General features: G+C 41.6%; 1 protein-coding gene across 1 annotated transcript; it reads left to right on the top strand.

Moving 5' to 3' along the window:
- Positions 1 to 3,139: 3,139 nt before the first annotated feature.
- LOC121929128 (epidermal retinol dehydrogenase 2-like) lies at positions 3,140 to 13,356 on the top strand. Its single transcript, XM_042464442.1, has 6 exons — positions 3,140 to 3,484; positions 5,437 to 5,568; positions 6,015 to 6,114; positions 6,328 to 6,472; positions 12,478 to 12,600; positions 13,292 to 13,356. Exons 1-6 carry the CDS (start codon positions 3,140 to 3,142, stop codon positions 13,341 to 13,343), a joined length of 897 nt encoding a protein of 298 aa, XP_042320376.1. The 3' UTR covers positions 13,344 to 13,356.
- The last annotated feature ends 1,013 nt before the right edge of the window (positions 13,357 to 14,369 follow it).

Here is a 14,369-nt window from a genome sequence, read left to right as displayed (position 1 = left end):
GTTTGAGTCGGTTAGTACCGATGATGTGGACAAGATCCTTAGAAGCGTTCGGAAGACAGCCTGCTCTCTCGATCCCTGTCCCTCATGGCTAGCGGCTCAGGGGGGACAGGTGGTAACTTCACTGTTACACCGGATCATAAATACATCTTTGAGGGACGGGCAATTTCCATCCAGCTTAAAATTGGCCATAGTAAAACCGCTGCTTAAAAAGCCCTCCCTCGACCCCCTGATGCATAATAATTATCGGCCAGTATCGCTACTGCCATTTTTGGGGAAGGTGATCGAGAGGGCAGTTGCAATCCAGCTTCAATCGATCTTGGACGAAACAATTATCTGGACCCATTTCAAACCGGCTTTCGGGCGGGCTACGGGGTTGAGACGGCCATGGTCGCCTTGGTCAATGATCTCCGTCCGGGCATTGACAGGGGAAGCGTGTCCCTGTTGGTGCTCTTGGACATCTCAGCGGCTTTCGATACCATAGACCATGGTATCCTTCTGGAGCGCCTGGCAGAGGTGGGAATCGGGGGCACTGCACTCCAGTGATTCCGATCCTACCTCTCTGGGAGGTTCCAGATGGTGCAGCTGGGAGACGTGTGCCCGGGGATGGAGGTGGTTCCACCTGTCCTGAACGGGATCACACTTCCTGTGAAGGACTCGGTACGCAGTCTGGGGTGCTCCTTGATTCGTCGCTCCACCTTACATTTCAGGTGGATGCGACGATCAGGAACACCTGTTATCAGCTCCGGCTGATTTGCCAGCTGCATCCCTACCTGGACCGGAGGGACCTTGAAACGGTAGTACATGCTCTGGTAACCTCTTGTTTGGATTTCTGCAACACGCTCTACATGGGGCAACCCTTGTACCACACCCGGAAGCTACAACTAGTGCAGAACATGGCAGCCAGGCTGGTTACTGGCATACCCAGAACCAGCCATATAACACCAGTGCTTAAAATTCTGTACTGGCTGCCTGTTCGCTTCCGGGCGCAATACAAGGTGTTGGTCATTACCTATAAAGCCCTAAATGACTTGGACCCAGGATACCTTGAGGACCGCCTCTCCCCATACAATCTGCCCCGCACACTCAGAACATCTGGGCAGCAGCTATTGAGGGTCCCAGGGGCCAGACTAGCCTCCACGTCTAGGAGGACTTTCACCATCTAGGCCCCGACCCTCTGGAATTCCCTGCCCATAGAGCTCCGCTCAGCCACCTCCCTGGCCCAGTTTAAAAAGGGGCTGAAGACCTTCCTGTTTAAATCAGCATTCCCTGATACAGGCCCCAACTAGTCTCCCCCCCCCATGTCAGTAGTGGCAAGCTGGCTAGAATGTTATAATGTTTGAATGTATTTGCTTTTAATGTAATTGTTATTCCATGTTTTTATGATGTTGTACACCACCCTGGTTGCATAGAAGGGCGGTATATAAATAAAATTTTATTATTGTTGTTATTATTATTATAAAAAATTATTTATGTTTCCTCGCCTCTCCCATTGGATCGAAGCGAGGTTACAGACTATTAAAAGCATTACAAGAAATCTTATAAAAATACAAATAAATTCCAAAATACAAACTCTGTTAATACACAGTCACACAGCATACGTATCCAGGGTAAGGCAGAGAAGAACCATACAAGGCTATCAAAATAATGGTATTTGGACAGAGAGGAATCTGGAGTTAAAAGGGGCAGTAATTATCAATCTTGAAGGAAAATACATAGAAAACAGAGAGTGGCTCGGACAGAATCTTGGGGTTACACAGTGAGAATGAAACAGAACCCTGGCATGTGAACAATGTGGCTAGGGCTGGGACAGATATTTATATCCCATTCCATACCCTCAGGGGTGTTTGGTGTGCTATTCAATGTGGCAAAGATCTTAATGACTTTCCCAGTGAGTTGACAAAAGGGATCCAGAATGGCTGATGGCTTTAGCTCCAGAGTGACAGAACATTGATTAGACTTGTTGAGACAAACTGTGGATGGTCAAGCAGGAGCAGTGAACAGGAACACATCATAAAGTGAAGGCTATGGTTTCTGATTGCTTTGTTGTGAGACTTTTTTTTTGGGGGGGGGGGTCACCATTGCAAGAGGAAATGCAAATAGCCTGTGTGTGTGTGTGAGATGCTCAGCAAACCCATTTCCTTGTATCTAGGTCTCACACATATCCCCAGAACAGTGTGACTATTTACACATATAACTTCCTAGTGTCTGAAAGTCATTTTGACTTCTCAGGACATACCCAACACTAGATATTAGTTACGAAACCCCATATTCAGCAGGAGGGGTTTCTGCCTGTCACTCTTACACTCTTCGTTCAAGAGGGGAGATCAAACATAGCATTTAATGCCCTAATTTTGACATACAATATAACAGAAAATAAAACTGTGGGCCTGAGCAGACTGGCACGAAAGAACATCCCAAGTCCACTCCAGCTACAAGTGGGTCAGGCCCACAATGACAGCATGGCCCACTCCCGAAGTAGGCCATGGCCAAGGACCCAACCAGCACTGCCAGAAGCCAGATTTTTACTCTGGTCCAAAGGACTGGAGAATGGCTTCAGCACAGCTTTGGGACATTTTGGAGGTGTGCATCATTTGAAAGCCATGCCTCCAAAGCATCCAGAAGCCACTTCATTTGGCCCATCTGTTCTGTGCTGTGTGTTCTTTCCAGCATCAGGTTCTTTTACAGGTCCTAAGTGGAGGAGTTTAGTAAGGCAAACTCAGAAGGTCATCAAGGATGTAGTTAAAAAAGAAACCTCAAGCAACCATGTTAGTCATACACATGACTAAAATTAAAACTTCAAAAATTGCAACACATTAAAGACTAAGGCGTGTTATTTAAATGGGCAATTATATTCAATTATAACCTGAATCAACTTGTTTGTTTAATTTTTGTTTGCACGGAAAAGAATTCCAATTGAAAAGGATAGGAGAGAGAGAATGTGCAGACTGCATTAACCTAAAAAAAAGTTCATAACAATGACCTTGGAGGATTAGACGCAACTATTCTCATTACAAGACTGAGACAGAGGGAGCTGGCTGAAACATTCTCAAAAGGAATTTTTCAAACCTTTTGGGAGAAATTAACTACAGCTCACATTAATATTAGTAGAATATTTTCTACATTTTAAAATTAGGAAAAAATGCTTTTGAAAAGAACCCTGTCTGTAATAAGAAGCATCTTGGACACCTTTGAATTTATCATTTTGTTTATCTATTACTGTTTTGAGGCTTTTGTTTTGATGTTTTTTTGTGTTAAAAAAAATGTTGCTGGGAAAATAGTGCTTGTTACAGGATCTGCCAATGGAATTGGAAAAGAGATTGCTTTAAATTTTGCCCGTCTTCACACAATTCTGGTTCTTTGGGACATCGATGAAGAAGGTAACAAAAAAACAGCAGAGCTTGTCAAAGCCAATGGAGCTTTAGCCGTTTATACCTACAAATGTGATTTGCGCATAAAAGAAGAAATATATGCAGTGGCAGATCAGGTAAACAACTGGTGATGGGTTTTTACATTTTGGAAATGCCATATATATTTGCAGTTACTTAACCAGAAATATATTTGGAAAATTGAATTGTGAAAATTATGTGATTGTTGCATGGGTAAATGTAAAAATGGAAGGCCCAACCAGTTTACAGTCAGGCAAGACAGAATGTTTAAATCTGAGAAATTTTAAGGAGGAGCCATAAGGATTGGACTTAAGGGGTAGGGAGGAATTTATTGACTTGTCATTCTGAAATGAATATCTTTCAAGTCACTGTGGGAACTAGAACACACAACACAGCTATTCTTCAATATTTGTAATTTATAAAATTACAAATAATGCTTCTGAACACTTATACACTGGAGAAAAGCATGCACAGAAATATTTCCATTGATGAAAAAAGTGCAAAAAAACCTTGTCAAATCACTGGCAATAAGTAATTACCTTGAGCAAGCATGCAAGCAAAACTGCAGGGGAAAAAATACAAGCCAAAGTACTTCCAAATATTTGAACACAAAGTGATGCAGAAATAGGAGGGGAAATACAAACTGAAAGAAACAAAAATTATCATCTTTCTTCATCCCCAGTTGGAAACAGAGTTGCACAGAGCACAAGTGCACAAGGTGGACCAAAAATAATCAGTTAATCTTCTCTTCACTGCACCTCTAAAATCTGCTCTGGGATTCAGGGGCCGTGGAGGTGACCCATCCTCTTTCTTGTAGTTGAGATCCACTAATGGATTTTAGTTGCCTTCACAAAGGAGAGACCATTTGGAATTAATTTTTTATTGGTTTCCATATAACAGAAGCTTGGGTCTAATTTGTAGGCAACTAAAGGTGGTGGATATGGGTTTCCAGTCCCCAGTATCTCAAAACAAAATGAATATTTTTGAGGAAAAACTGCAGATGGAGAAATTTTATACATGGATTTCTCCTCCATGACACCCTATTTTTTTGGGTTGTATTCCACCAAGACACAACAGTCTGAGGTGACAGAACATGGTGGCACAGGAAGATGCATTGCCATAGGTCAGATCTTGACCCACTACAGTAAAGGCTGACTGGATGTGACTCTTCCAGATGTGACTCTTTCCATCTAGGCCTAGATCCACAGATTAACAACGGTCTTTTATCCAAGTGTTAAGAAGACTAAACTATGCTTAACTTCTGAAATCAGACAGAGTCCAGTACATTCAGGATAGTATAGGGGAGAATAAGTAGTTGAGGGGAGGATCTTCCTCCTCCTTCACACCTTTTTATACTACCTCTTCTACCTTTGTTTTTTATCATTGGGAAAGAAAAAAACAGGATATAAATCAAAGAAAAAAATAAGTATAATGAAATAAAGCTGAATTTGGGAATCCTGTATTCCTTCACATTAACAGCTTGTTCCACCTTAGTGTGTCTTCATAATGCCATCGATCTGTTTTGTTATTTGAAGTGCAAAAGTTACTTTCCAAGCCCCTCAGTCAACATGCTCAGTTTCAATTCTGTGTAGAGAGTTGCTGGGGGGGGGGTGTAGTCCAAGATTTTCCAAGATCTCATTTAGCTGCATGTTCATTTCCAATGCAAGAAGAAACTGAAGTTATAAATGCCAACATAGCAAGCATGGCAACTGAGAATTTTTCTGGGAGGTTTTTTCAATTGCAAATACTTTTTTCCCATTACCAGAATCAGAAAAATGTGTGGTGTCTACTACATCCATGTGTTCATGTGTTTGGGTTCTCCTCTTATAGAAAAATTAACAATTTTCAGTCTTGCTTCAATGGGATAACAGTTGCAGCAAGAATATCAAACAAAAAAGTGAATGGAGTAGATCTTGATTTATGAGACAGAAATTATCTTGTGTGTATACTTAATAGAACAAGGAGTCTGTGAGAACACAGTTTAGACTGCATTAATAAATAAGAATGTGCAATAGACATGATGTCTTAAAATGTTTTCCCCCACTCATAGGTTAAAAAAGAAGTAGGAAATGTAAATATTCTAATCAATAATGCAGGCATATTGAATAGGAAGAATTTCATTGATCTTCGTGATTCTGATATAGAAGAAACAATGGAAGTCAACATTAAAGCACATTTCTGGGTAATTATTTTCTTTTTGGGATAACTATGAAGCTACTGAATTTTCTTAGTAAAATGTTTAATTAATTAAAAACTGAAAAGGTTTGGATTTGGCTTCATTTGAGAAATCAAGAAATGGGTTATAATTATTTCCTTATTTTTTTCCTCCAGCAGTTCTCTCCTTTCTTCTTTCCCTCCTAAATCTTTTAATAAATAATAGATATTTACTTCAATGTATTAATACTGATGTCCCTTTTCTTCAAAGTACTTAAATGTTTCAGTCTAGATATTCAAAGGGTTAATTGATATAAAGCTCCTCAATAAGACTACTTCCCATTACACTTACTATAACGGCATATACTAATGTACTTTAATTGTCATGTTTTTATCTTTTACTGCAATGAAGCAAATATGGGTGTTACATGAAGCATGCCTAATATTAATGATGATTTACCAATTGTATTATAGACCTGCAAAGCTTTTCTGCCAACCATGATTACCCGCAATGAGGGACATTTGGTTAGTATTGCAAGTCTAGCATCACTATTTGGTGGCAAGAATATCACAGGTCAGTAAACAATAGACTCAAGGATAGTTGCATCAGATCCAATGTGTAAAACAAATCACCTTAATTTGTGAAACCCAATTATTATGTCCATTTAGAGAAAACACTTAATCTACAGAAGCTTGCTATGTCAACCAATATGAAAAATCTATTGCCTCGTTGGATCTGCTCTTCTCAGGACAAACATGACACCCTTCTTCTTTCTCATTTGTTTAGACTATGCCGCAAGTAAATTCGCAGCATTTGGCTTTTTGGAATCTGTTGCTTTTGAAATGAGGGCTGCAGGAAAGAAAGGCATTAAAACCACCATTGTCTGTCCTGGTTATGTGAATACAAGGTTAATTACTGGTTTAAAAACAGCGTAAGTGGCTTTTCATTAAAAAAAATAATTAACAGAAGTTTGTGGTTCAATAAAAATGGAGCAGGTGGGAGCTGCCCGCTAGCATGGGAAGATCCTAGTACAGTCACAAACATAAGGTTTTTTGAAAACAACAACAACAACAACAGTAGGCACATGAAACTAGGAGCTGTTTGTCAGAAGTGTCAACAATCCTATAATCCTTGAATGTAACTAAACAAATCTGGGGGAAATGGCAAAACATAATGGCAAATGGAAACTTTAAATGGTGTCCTATAGAAAGTCTGAATGCAAACAATAACGATGACCTAGGGAGAACACTAAAGAAAATAAAAAAATGAAGGTATTAGAGTTATAGGTGATATGCTTGATGAAGAGGGCAAACCATGTGGGATGGAGAGACTCACCAACTTAATTGGAAAGAAGTATTGGGTCCATGCAGCTGGAATTAATAAACTGTTCAAGGATACAGTTAAAAATATGAAGGGAAATAACGTAACATCATTGGAAAGGATCATCAAAAAGATTATAAATGAAGGCTAAGGTATTATTGGATTTATATAGAGAGTAATATTAGAGCATTAAAATCGTAGAAAGGAGTTTGGGAAAGAGATCCAAATTTAACAAGTGAAAATATACAATTGTGGATACAAGAGGTTAAGAGAAACAAGCACACTAGAATAAAAGAGCAACAGATGAAATTAATAGGGCGATGGTACAGGACCTTTTCCAAGAGGAAAGCTGGTTTTCTCTCTCCATGTGCTTTGGTGAGATCTGACCTTTTTAAACTTAGGATATTGTTGTAGATCTTGGGGGGAGTGGACAGAAGCCTCTTTAACTGCTGGGGAGGCATTCTAGCTCACCTTTTCCAAGAGGAAAGCTGGTTTTCTCTCTCCATGTGCTTTGGTGAGATCTGACCTTTTTAAACTTGGGATATTGTTGTGGATCTTAGGGGGAGTGGACAGAAGCCTAATTCTCTTTAACTGCTGGGAGAGGCGCGCGCCTAATGGCGCACGAATTGGTTATTTTTATTTTTAAAAATTGTTATATAGTCAAGGAGGGTTTGGAGTACACAGGAGAAGCTGGCCTGGGAACATTGTTAGAGGGGGCCCTCTAATTTTCCACATTTTCTTTTCCCTTTTCCTTAAGGGGCTTGTGGGTACTTCTGCTCAGAGGAAGTGAGTCAGAGACTTGCTCTGAAAGGAGCTAGTCTACATAACTATAAGGCCAGTGAATTGAACTCAAGGACAGAGTTTGGGGACAAAGGCTAAGCCATCAGGGGGTCTTTACACTTGTGTTTAGCAGGGGAAACCCACAGTTTTGATCAGAGTTTCCTTAAGACTTCTCAATATGGACACTGAAGGCCCTGCTGCAGTCACCTGCAACACCTGTGGGATGTTTGTCTTCTTGCCTAGGGATATGGGGAACTTTACCTGCCCCAAGTGCAAGTTGGTAGCCCTCTTAGAAGAGAAAGTACAGCAGCTGGAGGTCCAGGTCGCTACACTTCAGCATCATAGGGAGGAAAAGGTTTTCCTGACCAGAACGGACCAGATGGTCCTGGACAGGAAACACACAGAGGAAGTTGCTGGGGAAGAGGAGGTCACTTCACACACAACAGAAGTAGATAGTTGGAGGAAGGTCACACACAGAAGTAGGGAAACCAGGGAACATCCTGTAAGCTTACAGCTACAGAATCGATTTCAATCTCTCTCTACTATCAAGGATGATGAGGAACAACAGCAGGGACAGACTTCAGGGACAGAGCAGGGGACCCAGAGAGCTCCACCAAAGGGAACGGCCACTGCTAAGCCTCGGAGGAGACGTGTGGTGGTCATCAGGGACTCTTTGCTGAGAGGCACTGAACCAGTGGTTTGTGGGCCTGACAAGATGTCTCGGGAGGTGTGCTGTCTCCCTGGGGCAAAGATCCGTGATGTGACAGAGAGGCTGACAAGACTGGTCAAGCCTACTGACCATTACCCCTTTCTTTTGGTTCATGTGGGAACCAATGATACTGCAAGGCATAGCCTTCAGAATATCATAAGGGATTATGAGGCTTTGGGTAGGAAGTTGAAAGAGGTGGATGCACAGGTTGTCATCTCCTCTCTTCTCCCAGTCGAAGGGCATGGTCCAGGAAGGGAGAAGAAAATAGCGGATGTAAATAACTGGCTCCGTAGATGGTGCCGCCAAGAACGATTTGGATTCTTGGACCATGGGCTGCGGTTCCATGAGGAGGGACTTCTGGCAAGGGATGGGTTGCATCTCACGCCAGTTGGCAAAAACATTTTTGCCAATAGCCTCAAGAATTTGATCAGGAGGGCTTTAAACTGAGTTGTGTGGGGGAGGGAGACAGTATTCTGGAAGGCAAAAAGGCTGGAGAAGATAGTCAAACTGACAGAGAGGGAACAAGACAAACAGTGCAACGGCCCAACAGTGGGAGGAAAAAGAACTTGCACAGGCAGCAAGGAAAGGGAACACATGGTCTTAGATGCCTCTACACTAATGCACAGAGCATGGGAAATAAGCAAGATGAATTTCAACTCCGAGTACAACAAAGCAAATATGATATAATAGGCATCACTGAAACCTGGTGGGATGAGTCTCATGATTGGAATGTGGAAATAGGGGGGTATAACCTTTTCAAGAGAAACAGGCCAAACAGGAAAGGAGGAGGAATAGCCCTATATGTCAGGGACATTTACACCAGTGAAGAGATCCAGGACATCAATCCTGGAAGCCAGGTGGAAAGCATCTGGATAAAAATTAAAGGGCAGGGAAACAACAAGGATGTTATGGTGAGAGTCTACTACAGACCTCCAAGTCAGACAGAGGAATTGGATGATGCCTTCTAGAACAGATGACCACACACTCAGAAAGGAGAGATGTAGTAGTGATGGGTGACTTCAACTACCCTGATATTTGTTGGAAGTCAAACTCAGCCAGATCCCCAAGGTCTAGTAAATTCCTCACTTGCCTTGGAGACAATTTCATGGTCCAAAAGGTGGAAGAGGCAACAAGGGGATCAGCTATTTTAGATCTGATCCTAACCAACAAGGATGACTTGGTTAATGAAGTGCAAGTGGTGGGATTCTTAGGTGGAAGTGACCATGTTCTCCTGGAGTTTGTAATACAGTGGAAAGGAGAAGCCAGGCACAGTCAGACACGCATTCTAGACTTCAGGAGAGCGGATTTCAGTAAACTTAGAGAAATACTGGGGGCGATCCCATGGTCAGGAATACTAAAAGAGAAGGGAGTTCAAGATGGATGGGAGTTTCTCAAAAAGGAGATATTGAAGGCACAAATTAAAACAGTTCCAGTGAGAAAGAAAAATGGGAGGTGTTGCAAGAACCCAGGATGGATGACCAAGGAACTTTCAGCTCAGCTAAATTTTAAAAGGAACATGTATAAGAAATGGAAAAATGGGGAAATCACCAAAGAGGAATTCAAACAAATAGCTAGCATGTGTAGAGATAAGGTCAGAAAAGCTAAAGTGCAGAATGAACTCAGGCTTGCTAGAGAGGTTAAGAACAACAAAAAGGGCTTTTTTTGGATATGTCCGCAGCAAAAGGAAGAAGGAGGAAACAGTAGGGTCACTGCGTGCAGAAGATGGCAAAATGCTAACAGAAGACAGAGAAAAGGCAGAATTACTCAACACCTTCTTTGCCTCAGTCTTCTCAGAAAAGGCAAAGGGTGCTCAACCTGAGGATAATGGAGCAGAGGACAGAATAGGGGAATTCCAGCACAAAATAAGTAAAGAGATAGTACAGGAATACCTGTTTAACCTAAATGAATTTAAGTCTCCAGGACCAGATGAGCTACATCCAAGGGTATTAAAAGAACTGGCAAATGTAATATCGGAACCATTGGCAATAATCTTTGAAAACTCCTGGAGAACAGGAGAAGTCCCAGCAGATTGGAGGAGGGCAAACGTTGTCCCCATCTTCAAAAAGGGGAAGAAAGAGGATCCCAACAATTATCGTCCAGTTAGTCTGACATCAATACCAGGAAAGATTCTGGAGCAGATCATTAAACAGAGAATCTGTGAACATCTAGAAGGCAATGCCATAATCACAAAAAGTCAACATGGGATTCAGAGAAACAAGTCATGCCAGACAAATCTGATCTCTTTCTTTGATAAAATTACCAGCTTGGTAGATGAAGGGAATGCTGTGGATATAGTATGTCTTGATTTCAGTAAGGCCTTTGACAAAGTTCCCCATGACATTCTTGCAAACAAGCTTGTAAAATGTGGGCTAGACAAGGCAACTATTAAGTGGATTTTTAACTGGTTGACCGGATGAATCCAAAGGGTGCTCAACAATGGCTCCTTTTCATCCTGGAGATAAGTGACCAGTGGAGTCCCACAGGGCTCTGTCCTTGGCCCAGTACTGTTCAACATCTTTATCAATGACTTGGAGGAACAAATTGGGGGAATACTTATCAAATTTGCAGATGATACCAAATTAGGAGGAATTGCTAATACTCCAGAGGACAGGATCAAAATTCAAAATGACCTGAATAGACTAGAAAGCTGGGCCACAGCTAACAGAATGAACTTCAACAGGGAGAAATGTAAGGTACTGCACTTAGGGCGAAAAAATGAAATGCACAGATATAGGATGGGGAACACCTGGCTTAATGAGACAATATGTGACAGGGATCTAGGAGTCCAAGTAGACCACAAGTTGAACATGAGCCAACAGTGTGATGCGGCAGCTAACAAGGCCAATGCGATTTTAGGCTGCATCAATAGAAGTATAGTGTCTAGATCAAGGGAAGTAATAGTGCCACTATATTCTGCTCTGGTCAGGCCCCACCTGGAATATTGTGTCCAGTTCTGGGCACCACAATTCAAAAAGGACATTGAGAAACTGGAGCGTGTCCAAAGGAGGGCGACTAAAATGGTGAAAGGTCTGGAAACCATGCCCTATGAGCAACGCCTTAGGGAGCTGGGTATGTTTAGCCTGGAGAAAAGAAGGTTAAGAGGTGATATGATAGCCCTGTTCAAATATTTGAAGGAATGTCATATTGAGGAGGGAGCAAGCTTGTTTTCTGCTGCTCCAGAGACTAGGACCTGAAGGAATGGATGCAAACTGCAGGAAAAGAGATTCCACCTCAACATTAGGAGGAACTTCCTGACAGTAAGGGCTGTTCGACAGTGGAACAAACTCCCTCGGAGTGTAGTGGAGTCTCCTTCCTTGGAGGTCTTCAAGCAGAGGCTGGATGGCCATCTGTCGGGGATGCTTTGATTGTGATTTCCTGCATGGCAGGGGGTTGGACTGGATGGCCCCTGTGGTCTCTTCCAACTCTATGATTCTATGATTCTATGAGGACCCTTTCTCAATTAGCACTTTTCAATAAAAATCTATCAGTTAAATGTTGGCAATGCAGTGGGTCCAAGGGTTTTACATGCATATGTGGTGGGATTGTCCGTGTGTTCAGAAGTTTTGGGGTGAAGTGATAAGAGAGATTAATAAAATTATAGGCAAGGATGTTCATTTGAACAAAGAGAATTGTATAACTTTAAATTTGAAGAATAAGAGACTGAAGAACAATGAAGAGAAAGCAATAAACAATATATTAAAAACAACACAGGCTGTGATAGCATCAGGATGGAAAGAAAGTAAAAATTGGAACTTCACCAAGGTAGATAAATATTTGGCAGATTACCTGTTGTTTGATATTATTAGAGATAGAAGATTAAAATATACTGGAGAAAGGAAAGTAGAAGCTTGTAATTTGGGTTGGGAAATCCTGCTTGAGAAAGTTAAAGGGATTACAGAGTACAATGAAATCAATAATGTAATTAAATCCCACATATTGAATGTTAGGTATTAACTGTAAAAAGTGTATTGATTCTAAACTCTGTCAAGCCACACGAGGGGGGGGGGGAATAGGATATGGGGCATATGCAACATTGTATATATGTTAAAATAATTTAATAAAGACTTATTAAAACAAGGGTCTTTTTTCTCCAGGATTTATGGAATCAACTTTTTGTTTCCCTTTAGGAGGCCAATTCTCCTTCCTATCATGGATGTAGGCTACGTGGCCAGGAAAATTGTGGATGCTGTTCTGAAAGAGAAACTTTATGTAGTCTTGCCATGTTATCTAAGACTTATTGTCCTTAAAATGTAAGAAAATTACTCTTCTCCCATTCAATTGTCAACTTTAAAAAAATGAAAATTATTGAAAGACATAGAATTTGAATTAGGGTGTTGCTTTTAAAAATTGCTTAATTTCTGAGATTGGATTCATAAACACCAGTGGTGAGAGATAGGCTCCCCATTTCTGGACTAAACAAGTTTAGTATTAAACATGTTTCCATCAGCATTGTTTGTGTACTATCTTAATTCGTAACTTTTCCCTCCACTTACTTTGTCACAAGTTTGGCAGTATGCCATAGATCCAATGCAGTTTGGGGAAATTTGGGGGCTACATGCCCTGCATCCTCCCCATGGTCCCTTAAGGATTCCTGAGGTACAGACAAAAAGGCCAAGCCAAATTTTGGGCTGATAGTCTACTTCACTCTCATGCCCTTCAACATTTCACATTACAAAGGCTTGTCATGAAAGACATACTATATAGTGAAGACTACAACAAAAAGCTACATAAATCATGAGAAATCCAGCTAGGCAACTGCCTCTTGCTGGAGAAAATATAAATCTATGACTCAAAGTTATCTCATTTCTCCTTCTAAAATGCAAAAAGTACTTCCTTAGTTGCCCCAGACTGGGGATGGGGCTAAGAATGTGGGGAGGCCAGTTCTAAGAACAAACATATGTTCCCAGGCTAACCAGAAATACTGTGTTGTTTTCTCCACAGCTTTTTCCCTAAAAAAGCGGTTTTACTTACTGCAGAGTATCTCGGACTGTAACGGAGATCAGTTCAGAAGTCAGCTTAGAAGAAGAAAGAAAAAGGCCAACTAACAGATGCTGTGCTGTATACTCAACAAAATTCTTCTTCTTGACCATCGGTGTACTTTATTTTCCGTGATCTGTTTCATGTATTTTTGAGCACCAGACTTTCTAGATCTTTCATTAACATATATATACACATAGGATTCAACTAGTCAATATACCTATTAAAGCAAGTAAAACACAGTACTGATTATATCTGTCTTTATTTCCTTGTAATGTTACAGCAATATCATGGAGTTTCTCACAGCTTCTGAATCGGCAAGGAATAACTTTGTACACACTTTTACCTAACTCATTTATTCATGGTTTGGGACAGTATGTAAGATATTCTTCCTCACTCATGGCTGCAAACTGTACTCTGGCTCAGATTTTCCTCCTCCCCAGTTCAGGCAGGCTTTTAACAGTTTTAATCTTGTTGTTGTTGCTGCTGCTGCTGTTGCTGCTGTTGTTACTGTTGTTTTAAAAAAGTGTATGTCTCAGATCCTATATCACAGACGTAGTGGCAAATGCATAATTATCTTTTTCCTTAGCTGCAGAATGTTATGAAGGTCCAGAATGCTGCTGATCAGGACACAACAGAATGATGTTTCCCGCCCCATTCCACCAGTGGCCATTATAATTATTTTTATTCAATCTATATAAATATATACCAAACTCCTTCTGGAAACTTAGGCGGGTTACAGACCGCCGGTTTGGGGCAGGCTGCACTCACTCCTTTCCCTGGTGTATCGGGGCCTCAGCTGCCAGACCGGCAGCCTCCAAGGCCCCGATCCGCCGCTTTCCGGGCTGCGGGGAAGCGGCAAAAGGCTCCTTCCCCGCAGCCTGGAAAGGAGTGGCCTTGGGGCTTCAAGCCCCAAGGACACCCCATGGCGGTGGGGAGGAGGAGAAAGAGGCCTCTTGGCCCCTTTCTCCCTTGCTTCGCTGGGCGCAGCCGTCTGAAGGCTGTACCCAGCGACGCAAAGCAGCGACGCAAACCAGGAAGG

The sequence above is a fragment of the Sceloporus undulatus genome, chromosome 4, assembly GCF_019175285.1.
Source record: "Sceloporus undulatus isolate JIND9_A2432 ecotype Alabama chromosome 4, SceUnd_v1.1, whole genome shotgun sequence".
Taxonomy (NCBI): Eukaryota; Metazoa; Chordata; class Lepidosauria; order Squamata; family Phrynosomatidae; genus Sceloporus; species Sceloporus undulatus.
The sequence above is the reverse complement of the archived record's forward strand: the minus strand, read 5'-3'. Positions and strand labels throughout refer to the sequence as shown.